Source organism: Mercenaria mercenaria, chromosome 9, assembly GCF_021730395.1.
Source record: "Mercenaria mercenaria strain notata chromosome 9, MADL_Memer_1, whole genome shotgun sequence".
Lineage (NCBI taxonomy): Eukaryota > Metazoa > Mollusca > Bivalvia > Venerida > Veneridae > Mercenaria > Mercenaria mercenaria.
The window spans coordinates 16,713,045-16,733,302 of record NC_069369.1 but is presented as its reverse complement, the minus strand read 5'-3'; the positions used below and the strand labels follow the sequence as shown (position 1 = coordinate 16,733,302).

Below are 20,258 nucleotides of genomic sequence, written 5' to 3'. Positions count from 1 at the left end.
ACACATTTTGTTCAAGTTTGGTGAAAATCGGATGAGAAATGTTCGACTTAGAATGCGGACAAGCTTTGTGACAGACAGACACACACACACACACACACACACACACACACAGACTGGAGTAAATCAATATGTCTCCCACACCACTGTGTGGTGGGAGACATAATTAACTAGAGTCTAGTATAAACGGAGTACAATTCATAGAATATTTCTGCCAATGTAATGCATTTTGAGTCATATGATTTGGGCATTATTTGTAAATTTGAATCCAATCCATTCAGAAATTACTGAAACAGAGTGAAAACGTATCAAATCTTTTATCCGAAATTCAAAGTAAAAAGGCGGCTTAGTATTGAGCTGAAGTTATAGACCTTGCCATGTGATGCTGATTATCATAACTATTTCAAGTTTATCTAAATCCATCTAAAGACCACAGAGTGAAATTACATATAAACTTGTATATGAAAGTCAAAGTCTAAAATAATTCATGAGAGATTGGTAATGAAAGTAATGGACATTGTTTCACATCATGTGGGCAATGTATGGACCAACAATTTAAAGCTTAAATGAAATCCGAGTCGTATTAACAGTGTTATTATAACAGTGACAATGTAAAACTGCACCAAAACTTAAGTTGAAATTTTAAGAAAAAAGTGGACATGATTCATAAAATAGTGGTGACTAAGTTATGGATTTTGTGTCGTGCTGGTGCTGTGGTGATGTGACGCAAATTCATCAGGTAATAATAGAGAGGAAGTGCAGGATAGCCATCCATATATTTCGCATAATCGAGCTAAAATCTATACTGCTGAATTGACTGTATTAAATCTCAAGTTGCAAAATATTATGATTACAATTACCACCACTATAGGAAAATTATCAGTGTCCGAGACATGTCGAAATGAACTTCATTATATACCTATATAAAATCTTTAAAAAGACCGCTTGTATTTCACTAGTAAATACGAACAAGCTGAAAAACATCCGTATACTATATCAAGCGTCACGAGCATTCTAACTTCTGACACTGAAGTTATTTTTGTACTCATTTTAAACACTCCCTTACGTTTTCGATCGGTATTTCTGACAATTATGTAAACGAAGTGAGGGGATCTAGCGTGCATTAATAGAAATGAACTACAAGCGTATGGTACAGATCCGACAAAATTTTACTCGAGTAGAATACAACATTCCAGATCTGGCTACTGTTATAAAACTCATGTTTATTACAGATTACAACTCATAGCACAACCATTTTTATATCGCTCACAATTACTGGCAGTTGCAGTCCCTATCTCTTTCCAGAAAGTTTTATCTTATTTAGTTTTAATATGTATCTTAGAGAGACGCCGCATGAACAGCTAACTGGTCATTTGCTATTTTTCTAATATCTTGAAAATTACTGCCAGTATACCTTTGAAATCAAGCATGCAATTAGATCAATATGTTGTCAATAATTTTCAAAATTTCAGAAATATCAAATTAACAAATAACTTCAATAGTGTTACTGCCGTCATAAAATTAATCCACATAAAGTTTGCTTTTAGAAAATATCCCGTGGATACCATTCATAATAATAACAAGAGCTGTCCGTAAGACAGCGCGCTCGACTTTTCTCAGAGCTTGACTCTGAATTAGAGCTTTGCCAGTAACAAAAATTCTAAGTTAAAAAGGGATATTACTATGTCAAAATTCAAATCAGAGTTATGGGAATTGTGTCTCCTGGTGAAGACTTTGATAGTAAATAACTATTTTGAGTTTCAAGTCAAAAGCTTTAACAGTAACAGAGATATTTGACTTTTAACAAAAATTTCTAAGTTAAAAAGGGGCATAATTCTGTCAAAATTCAAACCGGAGTTATGGATATTGTTTCTCCTGGTGTAGACTTTGATGGTAAATAAGTATTTTAAGTTTCAAGTCAAAAGCTTTGATAGTAACAGAGATATTTGATTTTATCAAAAACTTTAACCAAAAATTCTAAGTTAAAAAGGGGCATAATTCTGTCAAAATTCAAACCAGAGTTATGGAAATTGTGTCTCTTGGTGCAGACTTTGATTGTATATAACTATTTTTAGTTTCAAGTCAAAAGCTTTGATAGTAACAGAGATATTTGACTTTATCAAAATTTAAAAAAAAATAATCTAAGTTAAAAAGGGGCATAATTCTGTCAAAATTCAAATCAGAGTTATTGGGATTGTTTCTCCTGGTGTAAACTTTGATAGTAAATAACTATTTTAAGTTACAAGTCAATAGCTTTGATAGTAACAGAGATATTTGACTTTATCAAAAACTTTAACCAACGGCGACGCCGACGCCGACACCGACGCCGGGGCGAGTGCAATAGCTCTACTTTTTCTTCGAAAAGTCGAGCTAAAAAAACAGAGGTGAAAGTCTCGATTATTTGATAGAATTGTAAAAGGTGATCAATTACATTTGAGCAACATTTTCTGGCATTTTCCTGTTTTCATATATTCTGTTGGAGATTATAAGGATCTTACATGCCTGCCTGTGTAAGACGGGGTTTTCCCTACCCGAGGGACAGTGTGGAATGGAAAACCGAGCGTTAGCGAGGTTTTTTATCCATGCTGTCCCGAGGGTAGGGAAAACAGCTGTCTTACACAGGCAGACATGTTAGATCATTTTTCTTGCCTATCATGTTCAAAATAGATCATGGAGACAAATAGGTTTTTGGTATTTCCTGACATTATTTATAAAGTTTATGACGTCACAATGGTACCAGTGCTGTGTGACGTCACCTTAGTGCACGCTATTTTAGACAAGGTTTTTCCCTAGGGAAAGACAGGAATATCTATCCCCGGCGCGTGCTCGAATAAATGTATACTTTCCCCGCTAGGTAGGCAAGAATATTTGAGGGCCAGAATTTCCTACAGGGTGTGAGTATGTTATTGTCATATATAATAATTTTGACAATTATTGCATGTGTTTCCGAAACCTGACTTATCGTTTTTTGAATATTCCAAATATAGAAAGCACTATAGTATAATATCAAAAAAGTAATGTAAAAATACCCGGACGTCACAAGCACTAACACCGACACCCACAGAAGTACCCCCAACATCACCGGAACTAACTCCGACGTTGCCATCACTTATCCCAACCCCGATGCAACTGGCAGAACTATCTAACCTTTTTTTCTTGGTAACGTGCAAATGCAAGATTGCATAATATTGAAATCACATCCACATTAATGTCGATACTAGCTAGATAGGTTATGTGCCATTGATAGTATAGTGTTCTCCTGCCATTATATGTTGTTTTATTCATTTTTGCATCGGAGTAATACAAAGCACATTTATCTGTTTTAAGTGCATGTTTACGGTATACAAGTATAAACGTTGCTGCAAGAGGAAACTCTGCGCCAAAATAGCAGTGCATGTAGTACTGATAGAACAGGGGGTGATATAACGATGCTTGTATCTTAATTTGTTGTAGAGCCTTAACAAACAGACAGTCTAATGGTGTTTCATGAATGGTGTAAAAATCAAACAAAAAAAACCCACTTTATAGTGTGAGAAGGATTTTAATTGTTGCATTTTGTGACCTAATTATTGACTAATCATGACCCATATCTAAGTTTTGGTATATGGAATGAAATGTATTGGACACACAAGGTTGTGCTTAAATTCAGACTTAGTGTTGTGCTTAAATTCAGACTTACGTTTCAAGCTCATATGTATGTTAAGTAGAAGGTATGTATCATATTTTGGCGGGTGTACATAGATTGTATTGTTTACGTTAACGTCACTTCCGTGATTTCATATAACGTTACTTATCTTATGTATTTGTTAGCCAGAATAATAGAGCCAGGCTATTATAACCATAAATCGAGATTCCACAAAGTTCAACAGGTGCTGAGACTGACAACAACAAAAAATACAATTTCATTCAAATAATTCGCCACGTTAATAAGTTTTGCCATATAGTTGTATAAAGATTGTTTAACTTACCTGTTTCAATAAATCTATTTGCTCAAACATGTTATAATAATGTTTTATTTTTCTAACGGAAAATACTTGAAAGACAGCATTTGAAAATATTACATAATGATGGTAAATTAATTCGCCCCTATGAATGAAATGTCCGTATGAATGGAATTTTTTCGTAATTCAACACTGTTAACCGCTTCGTTATAGATTATGACCCCGGTCTATAAATAGCTAATTAAACAAACGCTGGTTCCGAGAAACAATTGTCGATATGAGTTATACTGCGCATTATTCGAGGACCTTCCATAACAGGGAAAACAAGAAATATGAAATGTCAATTAAAATGAACCTATGGTGATATGAGTAATGTCAGGTCTTATATTTAGGGCTAAAGTTTTAAGAATCTATTCTTTCTGATAATTTGCTACAGGTACTAAGGGACGTAATCGCTACATGGAATTGTCAGAGTAACGTGAGAAGAAACAATTGACCACATTCTACGAGTTGTTTTATACTAAATTCGTTTTAGAAACGTTCTGACGAATGCTGAAAGATATATTGTAACTAGAATGTGTCTGTAGGACACAGGGTGTGCCCCCCCCCCCCCCCCCCCCCCCCTCACTGGTACATTTGTAAAATTCAAATGTTTGCAGTCTTAATGGGGTATAGCCTCAGCAAACATTTTATGAAAAAAGGATTCGTTATTCTAGGCCATATACTTCTTGAGCTATGAACATCACAAACAAAAATCCACCATTTTGGCTATTTCAAGGGCTATAACTCTGTAATTAGCAAAAAGATTCTCAAGAAGAATGCCAAGTGTGCAAGGTCACATCATGATAAAGACTCGAGCAAAGTTTCATGAATTTACATCAAATATTTTTTGAGCTATGCACATAATTAGGTAAAAATGTGCATTTTTTACAATTTCAGGGGCCATAACTTTAGTAAAAGGAGGTAGAGCCAGCCAAGAAAATAAGAGATGTGCAAGTTTATTTCATGATAAAGACTTATGCAAGTTTTCAACCATTTATATTAAATGCTTTTTGAGCTAGGTGTGTCACAAGGTGAAAATGTGCATTTTTGACTATTTCAGGGGCCATAACTCTGAAAATAGGGGGCGGACACAAATGAAAAATATGAGGTGCACAAGTTTATATCATGATTAAGACCTATGCAAGGTTTCATGAATCTATATCAAATACTTTTTATGCTAAGTCTGTCACAAGGTGAAAATGTGCATTTTTGAGTATTTCAGGGGCCATAACTCTGAAAATAAGGGGCAGACTTAGACGAAAAATAGGAAGTGCACAAGTCCATATCATGATAAAGACTCATGCAAGGTTTTATCAATTTATATGACATACTTTTTGAGCTAGGCGCGTCCCAAGGTGAAAATGTGCATTTTTGACTATTTCAGGGGCCATAACTCAAAAAATAGGGGGCGGACCTAAATGAAATATATGAGGTGCGCAAGTTCACATCATGATTAAGACTCACGCAAGGTTTTATGAATCTATATCGAATACTTTTTGAGCTAGGCATGTAACAAGGTGAAAATGTGCATTTTTGACTATTTCACGGGCCATAACTCTAAAAATTGGGGGAGGAGTCAGATGAAAAATAGGAGGTGCGCAAGTTCATATCATGATAAAGACTCATGCAAGGTTTCATCAATTTATATCAAATACTTTTTGAGCTAGGAGCGTCACGAATTTCGGACGGACGGACGCACGGACGGACGCACGGAGAAGACCAAAAACTATATGCCCCCACCACTCATGGGGGGTACAAAAAGTGCTTTGTCACCAATTTGCTTAAAGGCTGGGGGAGTAGATGTAAACGGGTTTTGCTTAAATTAAACACACTTTCTCAACTGTATTTCAGGTTATATTAAGATAATAGACCCGTAATGGTATAAAAAAAAATTTCCTCCAGCTGAAACAGAGACAAATTTCAAAGTGATAGCCATTGCGCAAAACGATAGCAGAGAATTCATTTTACCAAATATTTTTTTCTAAATAAAACCTCAAAGTATTGCGTAACAATTATAAAACACAAAATAAAATTGTCGATAACATTTTTTTCTGGGAAGCCTCCAGTAAAAGGATTTAATTGGATAGAAATTCGTGTAATTATCAGACAATTTTCTGAAAATTGTAGGTACCGAAACTTGTATACCTCCTTTCTTGAAAATATAGTTAATCTCAATTTCCAGCAAATGGTCACCATCCCTACTAGAGGAAATAGTATCTTGGACCTTTTCCTCACAAACATGCCCTTTCAGGTCCATAATACCACTACTTTACCCCCTCCCCCCACCCTAAGATTCTTCAGATCACGACATTGTCTTTCACGAGATAAAGGTTAATAGAGGCCGCCCCATACAACAGGTCAGAGAAATGAAATGCTACAAGAAAACAAACTGGAATGGCCTTAAGAAAGACTTTGAAATGTTTTCAAAGCAGTTTCTTGCAGCAAATCATACTGATCCAAACACTGCTTGGTCATCATTTAAGGATGAGCTAAACCGCCTTAGCTCTATCCACATCCAATATTGTTGCACTAAAGTCCGTCGTGATCTCCCATGGGTTACTCCTGCCATCCAAATAAGGAAACGGGACCGTCATTTTCCAAAATAAAAAGGTCAAATTCCCACTCCCACTCCGAAAACCTGGTCAAAAGGGTAACATATAAAAAGATATTAGGAATAGCTGCTGGCAGTATTTAGACACCATAATCTTCGCTGCCGACTCCAATCCAGGTCAAAACAAATTTTTTTACTCATTTGTCAAATCAAATAGGACAGAAAATAGTGGTGTTGCTCCTCTTAAAAGTGAAGGTCAAACATTTGTCGATCCGACAGCAAAAGCCAATATACTCAATCGGCAATTTGAGTCAGTCTTCTCACGGCATCAGCTCCTTAGCCTCGCCCAGTCATGCAAACAGCTTCTGCTAACCCCTGTAAATAAACCAGTCATGCCCAAGGTCAACATATCCAAGGACGATGTAGAAAAGCTCCTTAAAAACCTTGATCCAAGCAAAGCCTCTGGCCCAGATGAACCGCCACCTAGGTTATAGAAGGAACTGTACTCAGAAAAATGGCCCCTGTCCTTATCTACATATTCAAAATCTCCCTCAATACTGGTATTGTCCCCAATTACTGGAAGCATGCAGTCATTGCCCCTGCATATAAAAAAGGCTCTAAGTGTAAACCCTCTAGTTATCGCCCCATATCCCTCACATGTATCGCTTCAAAGTTAATGGAACACATCCTTGTCTCCAACATCATGTCCTTCTATGATCAGGTTAACATTCTCAGCCCTTACCAACATGGTTCCAGGTCAAAACACAGCTGTGAAACCCAGCTAATATGTTTTTCCCAAGAAGTCAGTGACAGCTTAGAACTAGGTCAACAAACAGATATCATAGTCATGGACTTCAGCAAAGCTTTCGATAAGGTAGATCATCACAAACTAGACCACAAGCTACAAAGACTAGGTGTCAACCCACAGGTCACTTCTTGGGTCAAGTCCTTCCTTCAGGGTCGCACTCAGCAGGTTGTCGTCGAAGGTCACAATTCAGACAATCTCCCCGTCCTCTCTGGTGTCCCACAAGGCTCGCCGAAATTCATAGTTGATTTTTTAATCCTAATATATCGACCGTAAACCATGGTTTACATTTGATTAACTGGGTTTCTCGAATAAACTATGAATTTCGGTCGTTATCCTATGTGGTTTGATTGGATTACGTTCTCGGAACCTCACCTTTTGTAAGATATTATTGTTTGCGGTTTCAGATTACAATGTGACAATTATGTACCGTTTGTCTCACTAATTATGTTATCCCCAATGAAGCAAACACAGTTTATTTTTTTACCATCTATAGTCTGTAATATCCTTACTCTACCTTCACAAGTTAATCAAGATGGTTCATCACAACAATACCCTATGCTCGCCTTAGTTTGATATGGAAAACCCATAATGTCTATGATTTTGCAAACATCTTTCCCGTACAGTTTTCATCCAGTGTTTTGTGGTAACCAGCCTTTCTGTACATTCAGTACTTTGATTTAAACTTATCGGTGTAATGGCAAATGTTAAATGGCTTGAGATTTTGTTTAAATATAATAATAATATATATGTTAAATTTCTATTAAATTTTTTTTATAATTATCATTAAACCAACCATTTGTTTGCCAGTGAGTCAGTTTTGCTAGAATTGCTGTCTCATCCTGTACCGGAAGTTGCAGGTTCCGAATAAACTGGTGCATTAGCTGGAATGAGTTTTGATACTTGATGACGTCCCACTCAGAAAAGTTGCAATGAGCCCAAGGATTCCGAATATCTGCACGTACCTATAAAATATATTTTTCAGTATAGTTTATATGTGCAACACTCGTGATATAAACAACAATCTTTGCCGGGAAAAGTCTGTTTCGTTCAATATTAACAAAGATATGTGCAGCCCACAAAACTATTTCGAGCATACTTCATGGCAAATATGCAAAGATTGAGTTCTTACATTCAAACCATTAATTGAGAAGAATGTGGCCATACAAAAATAAAAATAAAAAACTTTCATTTTTTCTATTATTTCACTTTTCTATTAAACTCATCCAAGGACTGGATAAAATCCAAAATCAGTTTTGGAGCAGATCAGATATACTGATTATTTCAAATGCAAACAAATTCTACCAACAATCATTCAAACAGATTGGTAGCAATGATTTCTACCAAGTTAAATTATTACCAAAAAAAAAAAAAAGAAAGAAAAAAAATAAATAAGAAACTGGTAAATTTCCATGACACAGAATCACAAAAAGTTTGCAAGAAAAAGATTCTAACAATGATGAAACAAGAATGTCATGAAGGCCCTGTATCGCTCACCTGACCTACTGACTTAAAGATCATCAAGATTAACATTCTGACCAAGCTTCATTAAGATATGGTCATAAATGTGGCCTCTAAAGTGTTAACTAGCTTTTCCTTTGATTTGATCCGGTGACCTAGTTTTTGACCCCACATGACCCAGATTTTGAACTTGACCTAAAGATCATCAAGATTAACATTCTGACTAAGTTTCATGAAGATACAATCATAAATGTGGCCTCTAGAGTGTTAACAAGCTTTTCATTTGATTTGACCTAGTGACCTTGTTTTTGATCCCACATAAGCCAGATTTACAAGTGACATATAGATCATCAAGATTAACATTCTGACCAAGGTTCATTAAGATATGGTCATAGGTTTGGCCTCTACAGTGTTAACTAGTTTTTCCTTTGATTTGACCTGGTGACCTAGCTTTTGATCCTACATAACCCAGATTCAAACTAGATCTTGAGATCATCAAAATTAACATTCTGACCAAGGTTCATTAAGTTACAGTCATAAATGTGGCCTCTACAGTGTCAACAAGCTTTTCCTTTGATTTGACCTGGTGACCTAGTGTTTTACCCCAGATGACCCAATATCAAACTTGTCCAAGATTTTTTTAAGGGTAATATTCTGACCAAGTTTCATTAAGATTGGGCCAAAACTGTTACCTCTAGAGTGTTAACAAGCTTTTCCTTTGATTTGACCTGGTGACCTAGTTTTTGACCCCAGATAACCCAATATCAAACTCTTCCAAGATTTTATTAAGGGAAACATTCTAAGTTTCATTAAGATTGAGCCAAAATTGTGACCTGTAGAGTGTTAACAAGCTTTTCCTCTGTTTTGGTCTGGTGACCTAGTTTTTGACCCCAGATGACCCAATATCAAACTTGTCCAAGATTTTATTGAGGGTAACATTCTAATCAAGTTTCATTAAGATTGAGCCAAAATTGTGACCTCTAGAGTGTTAGCAAGTTTTTCCTTAGATTTGAACTGGTGACCTAGTTTTTGACCCCATATGATGACCCAATATCAAACTCGTCCAAGAGTTTATCAAGAGTAACATTCTGACCAAGTTTCTTTAAGATTGGGCTAAAATTGTGACCTCTAGAGTGTTAACAGTCAAATTGTTGACGACGGACGACTGATGACGGACGGACGACGGACGACGGACACAGGGCGACCACAAAAGCTCACCTTTGAGCACTTCGTGCTCAGGTAAGCTAAAAATGACCAATGTTGTGTAAGCTAAGATTTCTAGGATTTTACCTAATGACACTTTTTTTCACAAGTCATGAAGTGAACCGGTTACAAATTAATCCTATATCGAGGGCTGAGCGCGAAACTATTGTATCTTGTTCTTTATTTATATACAGTTACAATAGTTTCGCGCTCAGCCCACGATATGTCAAACAGAAAAACCTTCCAACAAAGTTCCATGGGTATTTTTTTTTCTTTTTGGATTTAACGTCGCACCGACATTCGCATAGCTCATATAGCGATTTTCGAGCTTTGATGGTGGTGGACGACTTCAGGTCCCCTCCTTGCATTATTTCATCACCTATGAGTACCTGAGTAGAACAACCGACTTTCCGTAATCCAGCTGGATGGCTTCCTAGCATAAAGAATCCAACGCCCCAAGCGGGGCTCTAACCCACATTGGTGAGGTACAAGTGATTCAAAGTCAACGACCTTAATCGCTTGGCCACGGTTGTCCAAGTCTAATGAAGATGAGGTAGAAAATGTGGCATTTTGAGGGTAAACAATGTCTTTCTATGAATTGACGTAGTGATGTAGTTTTTGACCTTGATAACACAGTTTAAAACTTGACCTAGGTTTTACGGAGATAAACATTCTGACGACGTTTTATGAAAATCAAGTAGTAAATGCAGGCTCTAGAGTCTCAACAATGTTTTTTTCTATAATGATCCGTTGACCTTGTTACCTTCTATTTCTTGACATAGTGCCTTTGTTTTTTAACTTGAAATGACTAAATTTTGAAGATCTTATATTAGATTTTATAGAAACAAACTACTGTAGGACACAGGATGTGCCCCACATCGGTATATTTGTCACAAATAAGGGACAATAATTCAAATGTTTGCAGTCTTAAAGGGGTATAACCTCAACAAACGCTTTATGAAAAGGATTCATTATTCTATGCCATATACGTTTTGAGCTATGAGAATCACAAACAAAAAATCCACTATTTTGACTATTTCAAGGGCAATAAATCTGTAATAATCGCTAAGATTCTCAAGAAAAATGCCAAGTGTGCAAGGTCATTTCATGATAAAGACTCCTGCAAGGTTTCATGAATTTACACCAAATTCTTTTTGAGCTAGGCACATAATTAGGTGAAAATGTGCACTTTTTATATCTGGGGACATAACTTTAAAAATAGGGGGTGTAACCAGCCAAAAAATTAAGAGATATGCAAATCTATATCATGATAAAGACTTATGCAAGTTTTCATCCAAAGATATCATATACTTTTTTAGCTATTTCAGGGGCCAAAACTCTAAAACTAGGGGGCGGAGCCAGACAAAAAGTTCATATCATGATAAAGACTCGTGCAAGGTTTCATCAATTTATATCAAATACTTTTTTAAGATAGGCAAACTTCAGACGGACGGACGCACGGACAAGACCAAATCTATATGCCCCCACCACTCATGGGGGCACAAACATTCTGGCAAAACTTCATAAAAATGAGGTAGAAATTGAGGCCTCTAAAGTGTTAACAAGGTTGTCCAGCTGTCATTTGACCTAGTGACCTTGATTTCACATGACCCAAGGTCGTCCGAGATATTATTCAGGATCATGTTCGGACCAAGTTTCATAAAGATTGCATTAAAATCTGACTATTTGAGTATTAGCAGCAAAATTGTTGAAGACACACAACGGACACAGAGTGATAACAAGAGCTGTCTCCATAGGATGACACATGCCCCCGATGGCACTTTGAATGAATAGTTATGGCCGATGTTAGAGTTTAGGACCTTTGACCTATGGAGCTGGGTCTTGCGCACGACACGTCGTCTTACTGTGTCACACATTCATGCGTAGTTATTTTAATATCCATGCATGAATGACAATGATATGGACCGGACACGCCCATCAATGCACTATCATGAAAAATGAGCTTTAATGTCTAAATGTGACCTTGACCTTTGAGCTACGGACCTTGGTCTTGCGTGCGACACGTCGTCTTACTGTGGTACACATTCATGCCAAGTTATTTGAAAATCCATACATCGATGACAAAGATATGGACCGGACACGCCCATCAATGCACTATCCTTTAACGTCTAAGTGTGACCTTGACCTTTGAGCTACGGACCTGAGTCTTGCGTGCGACACGTCGTCTTACTGTGGTACACATTCATGCCAAGTTATTTGAAAATCCATCCATCGATGACAAAGATATGGTCCGGACACGCCCATCAATGCACTATCCTTTAACGTCTAGGTTAGAGACCACCAATTGTTTTCCCATAGACTTACATTGTAACATTATGGCGTGTACGGCCTTCCATACATCGAAACATGTATATCTAATTACAAGTTTTTCAAGAACTATCTTAGTTCTACCAAAATATCGGACGAAAAACATATGAATAGTGATACTTTATTTAAGTAATTTTCGTGTGAATGAGATGACCCCCTGTTTACATTATTGACATGGCGGGAGAAATTCGTTTGATAAAACTTTTTTTCAATACACATAAAATGTAGCAAATTTTGTCAAAATGTATGATAAAATACTGTAAATGCAGTGAAAAAATATCAATTTTGAAAAAATAATCACTTCCTGGGTTTGTTTACATGACTGACCAATCACAACGCACAGACGTTACCTTATTCCCAGGTATACACTTACCTCATTCCCAGTAAGTTCCCTGTACTTTTTTGAATTGGTGGTCTCTGACCTATAGATGAATGTTTCGTATCACGTTTTCCAATTTTACAGTGATATTGTGAAACATGATCCAATACCAAATGCCTTACAAAGTTTCATCAAGAAATGTTCAGTTTTAAGAAAGATATGGACAGTTTACTGAGGTCACCCCCTGTCGATTTATATGCCCAGACTCAGTCCCTGTCGTCGTCAGGTTGCATTTTTTCGTGAAAATTTCAGTTATCTGCATTTGATTTGACTTGGAAGTTGAAATACGATTCATTCCGTAAAAAATAGAAATAAGGTCTAATAATTTTGATCATTCTCTAACATTACAGAGATAGAAATGATCCTTTTTGGCCCAAAAGCTCAGATAAAAATGGGCACACCTGTTAAAAAAAAGAGGCCACAATTTCAAAAAAGATCAAATTTCACGCTTATTTTTGCACGAAAACGTCTTTCTACATCAATTACGACAGATTTGTGGCCATTTACATTACCTGTGATGGCTTCCGACGAAAGTCATGTTTTAGCTCTATTATAGGTTAGAGACCACCAATTGTTTTCCCATAGACTTACATTGTAACATTATGGCGTGTACGGCCTTCCATACATCGAAACATGTATATCTAATTACAAGTTTTTCAAGAACTATCTTAGTTCTACCAAAATATCGGACGAAAAACATATGAATAGTGATACTTTATTTAAGTAATTTTCGTGTGAATGAGATGACCCCCTGTTTACATTATTGACATGGCGGGAGAAATTCGTTTGATAAAACTTTTTTTCAATACACATAAAATGTAGCAAATTTTGTCAAAATGTATGATAAAATACTGTAAATGCAGTGAAAAAATATCAATTTTGAAAAAATAATCACTTCCTGGGTTTGTTTACATGACTGACCAATCACAACGCACAGACGTTACCTTATTCCCAGGTATACACTTACCTCATTCCCAGTAAGTTCCCTGTACTTTTTTGAATTGGTGGTCTCTGACCTATAAGTGTGACCTTGACCTTTGAGCTACGGACCCGGGTCTTGCGCGCGACACGTCGTCTTACTGTGGTACACATTCATGCCAAGTTATTTGAAAATCCATCCATCGATGACAAAGATATGGTCCGGACACGCCCATCAATGCACTATCCTTTAACGTCTAAGTGTGACCTTGACCTTTGAGCTACGGACCTGGGTCTTGCGCGCGACACGTCGTCTTATAGGTCAGAGACCACCAATTCAAAAAAGTACAGGGAACTTACTGGGAATGAGGTAAGTGTATACCTGGGAATAAGGTAACGTCTGTGCGTTCTGATTGGTCAGTCATGTAAACAAACCCAGGAAGTGATTATTTTTTCAAAATTGATATTTTTTTCACTGCATTTACAGTATTTTATTATACATTTTGACAAAATTTGCTACATTTTATGTGTATTGAAAAAAAGTTTTATCAAACGAATTTCTCCCGCCATGTCAATGATGTAAACAAGGGGTCATCTCATTCACACGAAAATTACTTAAATAAAGTATCACTATTCATATGTTTTTCGTCCGATATTTTGGTAGAACTAAGATAGTTCTTGAAAAACTTGTAATTAGATATACATGTTTCGATGTATGGAAGGCCGTACACGCCATAATGTTACAATGTAAGTCTATGGGAAAACAATTGGTGGTCTCTAACCTATAGTAGAGCTAAAACATGACTTTCGTCGGAAGCCGTCACAGGTAATGTAAATGGCCACAAATCTGTTGTAAATGATGTAGAAAGACGTTTTCGTGCAAAAATAAGCGTGAAATTTGACTTTTTTTTAAATTGTGGCCTCTTTTTTTAACAGGTGTGCCCATTTTTATCTGAGCTTTTGGGCCAAAAAGGACCATTTTTTTCTCTGTAATATTAAAGAGTGATCAAAATTATTGGACCTTATTTCTATTTTTTACGGAATGAATCGCATTTCAGCTTCAAAGTCCAATCAAATGCAGATAACTGAACTTTTCACGAAAAAATGCAATCTGACGACGACAGGGACTAAGTATGGGCATATAAATCGACAGGGGGTGGCCTCAGTAAACTGTCCATATCTTTCTTAAAACTGAACATTTCTTTATGAAACTTTGTAAGACATCTGGTATTGAATTATGTTTCACAATACCACTGTAAAATTGGAAAACGTGATACGAAACATTCATCTATAGGTCAGAGACCACCAATTCAAAAAAGTACAGGGAACTTACTGGGAATGAGGTAAGTGTATACCTGGGAATAAGGTAACGTCTGTGCGTTCTGATTGGTCAGTCATGTAAACAAACCCAGGAAGTGATTATTTTTTCAAAATTGATATTTTTTCACTGCATTTACAGTATTTTATTATACATTTTGACAAAATTTGCTACATTTTATGTGTATTGAAAAAAGTTTTATCAAACGAATTTCTCCCGCCATGTCAATGATGTAAACAGGGGGTCATCTCATTCACACGAAAATTACTTAAATAAAGTATCACTATTCATATGTTTTTCGTCCGATATTTTGGTAGAACTAAGATAGTTCTTGAAAAACTTGTAATTAGATATACATGTTTCGATGTATGGAAGGCCGTACACGCCATAATGTTACAATGTAAGTCTATGGGAAAACAATTGGTGGTCTCTAACCTATAGTAGAGCTAAAACATGACTTTCGTCGGAAGCCATCACAGGTAATGTAAATGGCCACAAATCTGTTGTAAATGATGTAGAAAGACGTTTTCGTGCAAAAATAAGCGTGAAATTTGATTTTTTTTTTAAATTGTGGCCTCTTTTTTTAACAGGTGTGCCCATTTTTATCTGAGCTTTTGGGCCAAAAAGGATCATTTTTTCTCTGTAATGTTAAAGAGTGATCAAAATTATTGGACCTTATTTCTATTTTTTACGGAATGAATCGCATTTCAGCTTCAAAGTCAAATCAAATGCAGATAACTGAACTTTTCACGAAAAAATGCAATCTGACGACGACAGGGACTAAGTATGGGCATATAAATCGACAGGGGGTGGCCTCAGTAAACTGTCCATATCTTTCTTAAAACTGAACATTTCTTTATGAAACTTTGTAAGACATTTGGTATTGGATCATGTTTCACAATACCACTGTAAAATTGGAAAACGTGATACGAAACATTCATCTATAGGTCAGAGACCACCAATTCAAAAAAGTACAGGGAACTTACTGGGAATGAGGTAAGTGTATACCTGGGAATAAGGTAACGTCTGTGCGTTCTGATTGGTCAGTCATGTAAACAAACCCAGGAAGTGATTATTTTTTCAGAATTGATATTTTTTCACTGCATTTACAGTATTTTATTATACATTTTGACAAAATTTGCTACATTTTATGTGTATTGAAAAAAAGTTTTATCAAACGAATTTCTCCCGCCATGTCAATGATGTAAACAGGGGGTCATCTCATTCACACGAAAATTACTTAAATAAAGTATCACTATTCATATGTTTTTCGTCCGATATTTTGGTAGAACTAAGATAGTTCTTGAAAAACTTGTAATTAGATATACATGTTTCGATGTATGGAAGGCCGTACACGCCATAATGTTACAATGTAAGTCTATGGGAAAACAATTGGTGGTCTCTAACCTATTGTGGTACACATTCATGCCAAGTTATTTGAAAATCCATCCATCGATGACAAAGATATGGACCGGACACGAAAATTGCGGACAGACTGACAGACCGATAGACCGACAGACGGACAGACGGTTCAAAAACTATAAGCCTCCCTTCGGGGGCATAAAAATAGCTGATATTGAGCACTTTGTGCTCAGCTGAGCTAAAAATCAAAGTGCCGTCATAGAAAAATCATTTAAGTGTTAAACGTGTAATACAAAATGTATATGCATAACGAGGGCAGTCCAAAGTTAGTCAATAACACATGACCTGGACTGGAGTTTAGGAGATAAAACGTAAAGAAATTTCTGCATACATGAAATTGTGTATAATGATAAAAGATCCATAACTCAGTGAACAAGTGCGTCATACATGTGCAACTAGGCTTGCCACTGATCGCTCCAATGAAATGACATGCAAATTTAACTAATAGTTTAGGAGAAGTACCCAGAACAAGTATTATTAGAACAAAATTACCTTTAACCCTTAGCCTGTTGGCGACAAGTGATTCTGCCTTTGCGACCAGTGCAGACCAAGATCACAATGTACATCAGTGCAGCCTGATCATGGTCTACACTTTCCGTCATTCATTCTGTAACTTTTTGATAAGCAAGCACTTTAACAGTTAATGGTCCAGTCCAAATTGAAAGATGGGCAAGTTCATTATAAGAATTTAGCAGGGTAAGGGTTTTACAGAGCATTTCTCGACAAAAACATGATCCGGGCCGAACGTGCTCGCAATATATAAAATGCACAGCTAGACTTAGTACAAATTCCTCTTGTGAATGTCTATAGACATTCGGCATGGGTTTAAGAGGAAGCATGGAAAAGCAAAATGCTGACAGGCAGAGGAACGGACGGCGGAAACTAAAACATTATGTTTCCTATGGAATGTGGAGACAGCAATTTATTAGCTTTATGTAGTCATGTATAAGGGTCACTCTAAAATTTGTATGTAAGCGTGTTCAACCGAGAAGTAGTCCATGGAGCAAACAGTTATCCAGGTTCTGGTTTAATTCATTCAAATATGTGTGACCGCCTGTCATTGTTTTGATACAAGTGGTGAATGATTATGGAGTCACACAACATATACGTCTAAACCTTACATCAGAAAGTACATTATTCTATCAAATGTCTACTTCTAAATTCTTAAAGTGTAAAATACCAAAGGTTTATGTCCATTTGCAACACATGAAATCATTATTAAGTGTTTGTGCTTTAAATAATGACAACAGATAAACACTAAAACTGAAATGCTTAAATATACTAGACAGTAGAAACAAACCTGTAACTACTATGGTAGGACGGTAAAACTCTTTCTACATTAATTTATTAAATATATCTATAGATACATGGATTGGTAAATGGATGGATTGGCGGATGTATAGAATAGCACTCAGTCATAAGCGATAAGATAAATGTACGTCACCCCTCACCCCCTCACAAGAGTAGCAACACAGTTAATGACAATAACAGCCGAATTGAGTAATACCTTTTCAGCTGTTTTCTTAGGTAAAGCAGGGAATGTATCAATATTGATTATGATTCCCAGTAGTGCCGACGAGTCACACGTATCATCAAACCCGGTATAGTGGGCCATACTGGTTATCATAAACAATTTGGTGAGGTCCACATCGCTAGTTACATTGTAGTTATATTTTTGTACATCTTTCTTCCCTTTCACCTTTGGTATAGTGCTGTTGTTGTTAATTGCCTCATAGTTCAGCTCTTTGTTTGTAGGTTTATACCGTATCAGATGTTTGGTGAATGTCTGTTTGTCCACCTGGTCTGTGCGTTTCAAAGTGCTGTACAATTTGCTCACAACAGGAGGAATGTACTGTCTTAAAGCGGGAGATATGACGCTGTGCAGACATATTCCAACAATAAGCCATCGCTTCTGATCGTCCTCTATGTCGGGCTTTACAACTGGAATATATAACGGAAGAAATCTACGACATGGTCGAATACACATTAGTGTCATTGTGTTTAATGTGCAAGAATGTTTTATTCAATTTGTCTGAAAATGTGTGTAATGAAAACAAAGAAAAATCTTATAGTAGGTACCACATTGCGAGCGAACCATGTACTTCAAATTTACATACATTACAATAAAATACGGTGTGTTTTAACTCCGTTACTGTATTCGTCCGATTGTACATCTTCATTCGACTAGCAGACGCCGCTGGTAAACACACAATCCAGTCCCGCTAAGAATACGCATAAAATGGGTTGCGCGACTTCCTGTACTGGTTTTGCTTATCAGGATAAACAATACAGAAGTAGATTGGTGTATATTTCCGTTAATAATGACAAATATGTGTATGTTTTAGAGAAAAGCAAAACGCTAATCGGCACAAACAAAATAATAATAAAAAAAAATGTATAATTATTTTAATTCCGTCTCTTAGAATTCCTAGAATCATTCAGAGAAGTAAAAGAATTTTCAAAGTCGGTTTAAAATTTGGACAGTTCTGAGCATATAAATATTTGAACGAAATGGTAGACATTTTGTTTCACAAAAACCAAATGACAGATTTATTAAATTTCTAGATACATATCTGAATTTTATTTGCATATTTATGTAAAACTATTTTTGTACTTTTTCAAGCTATAATGAAAGAAATTACCATGTTTTACATCTTACAGTCAAGAAACATACGAAATTAATCTATTTAAAGTTTATTTGCTAAATAAAGAATTCAGTGTGTTGTTTCAGGCATGGACGGGCACATATGTAAAACCAACACTCTTTTGTAAGCAAAGGCTTCCTCATAAATATTAATATTCTATTTATGAGATGTACGACATACAAGCGCGTGTCATTAATTTTGTAAATATAAATCTGTTGAAAAGGTCCATGTCATATAGGTAAGGCAATTTTAATATGCTATTCTGAAATAAATGAAAACCAGTTAAAGCAATGTTAGGGTCTGAACAGACGAAAACAATCTACAAATAAATTATCTATCTAGTATGCGTTTAAAATTCATCTTTTCTGTGTGTTCGAAACCTCGGTTACAGTGTAGAATTCTTTCAAATGAGAAGGCCATCAATCTGGCTTATGGAAGGTCGGTGGTTCTACCCAGGTACCCTTCCTCGTTTGAAATGGTGATAGAGGGAGATGGTCTTCCTCCACTATGAAAGCTGAAAATCGCCATGTGACGTTACACCAAACAAAAACAATATAAACTGCCGTTAACTTCAAAATTGCATAAACTGTAAAAAAGTAGAAACACCATCAACACCATCAAATCTCTCCCTAAAGCGTGCATTTCATATGACATAACTAAACTCTTACTGATTCATGAAAGACAGACTTGCATTAAACTCGCTTATTCCAAGATGCTTTAACTTAAAAATAAAAATACAATAAACATGTATGTTTGTTGAAACTAATCCTTAAATATAAAGCACACAAATGTGGATATAAAACAAATGATTATAAATTTCAAGTGAATTTCCATGAAACATGTATTACTGCTTAAAGTTCTCATTGATATTTTTTACTTTATCTTTTTCAATGAAAGAATGTTTACACAAATCATAAGTTTTGCATCGATGTGCCAACACTTGCCACTTCTTTAATCTTTGTGCTCTTCATATAAGTGTATAATAATACCATGCTTTTTGTATAATGTTTTATTCTTTTCATATAAAATAGCTGCAAATTTATAAAAAAAAAGGGTGGGAAAGACTTTCGCAATCAATGCATATTCATGTAACACAATAATGAACTGTACATATATTTTAAAACCTATCACACAGTAATTTACTGACAGAAAGGAAAGGACTGTCTTGTGTTATTTATGATGCTTTTTTGTGTTTTTTTTTTTTTTCGTTGTTTCCTTTTTTAATCAATTTGTTTTTTACACCAATAA

The 20,258-nt window shown here is 35.9% G+C and overlaps 1 protein-coding gene across 1 annotated transcript in view; it reads right to left on the bottom strand.

Annotated features, from left to right (window-relative positions):
• The window catches only part of LOC123546579 (uncharacterized), a 46,930-nt gene that overhangs the window by 11,737 nt on the left and 14,935 nt on the right, over positions 1-20,258 (bottom strand). Inside the window, exons 3-4 of the mRNA XM_045332988.2 lie at positions 17,873-18,306; positions 8,133-8,301 (exon numbers count right to left, since the gene is read on the bottom strand). Coding sequence (XP_045188923.2) covers positions 8,133-8,301; positions 17,873-18,306 — 603 coding nt within the window. The remainder of the gene's footprint in view (positions 1-8,132; positions 8,302-17,872; positions 18,307-20,258) is intronic.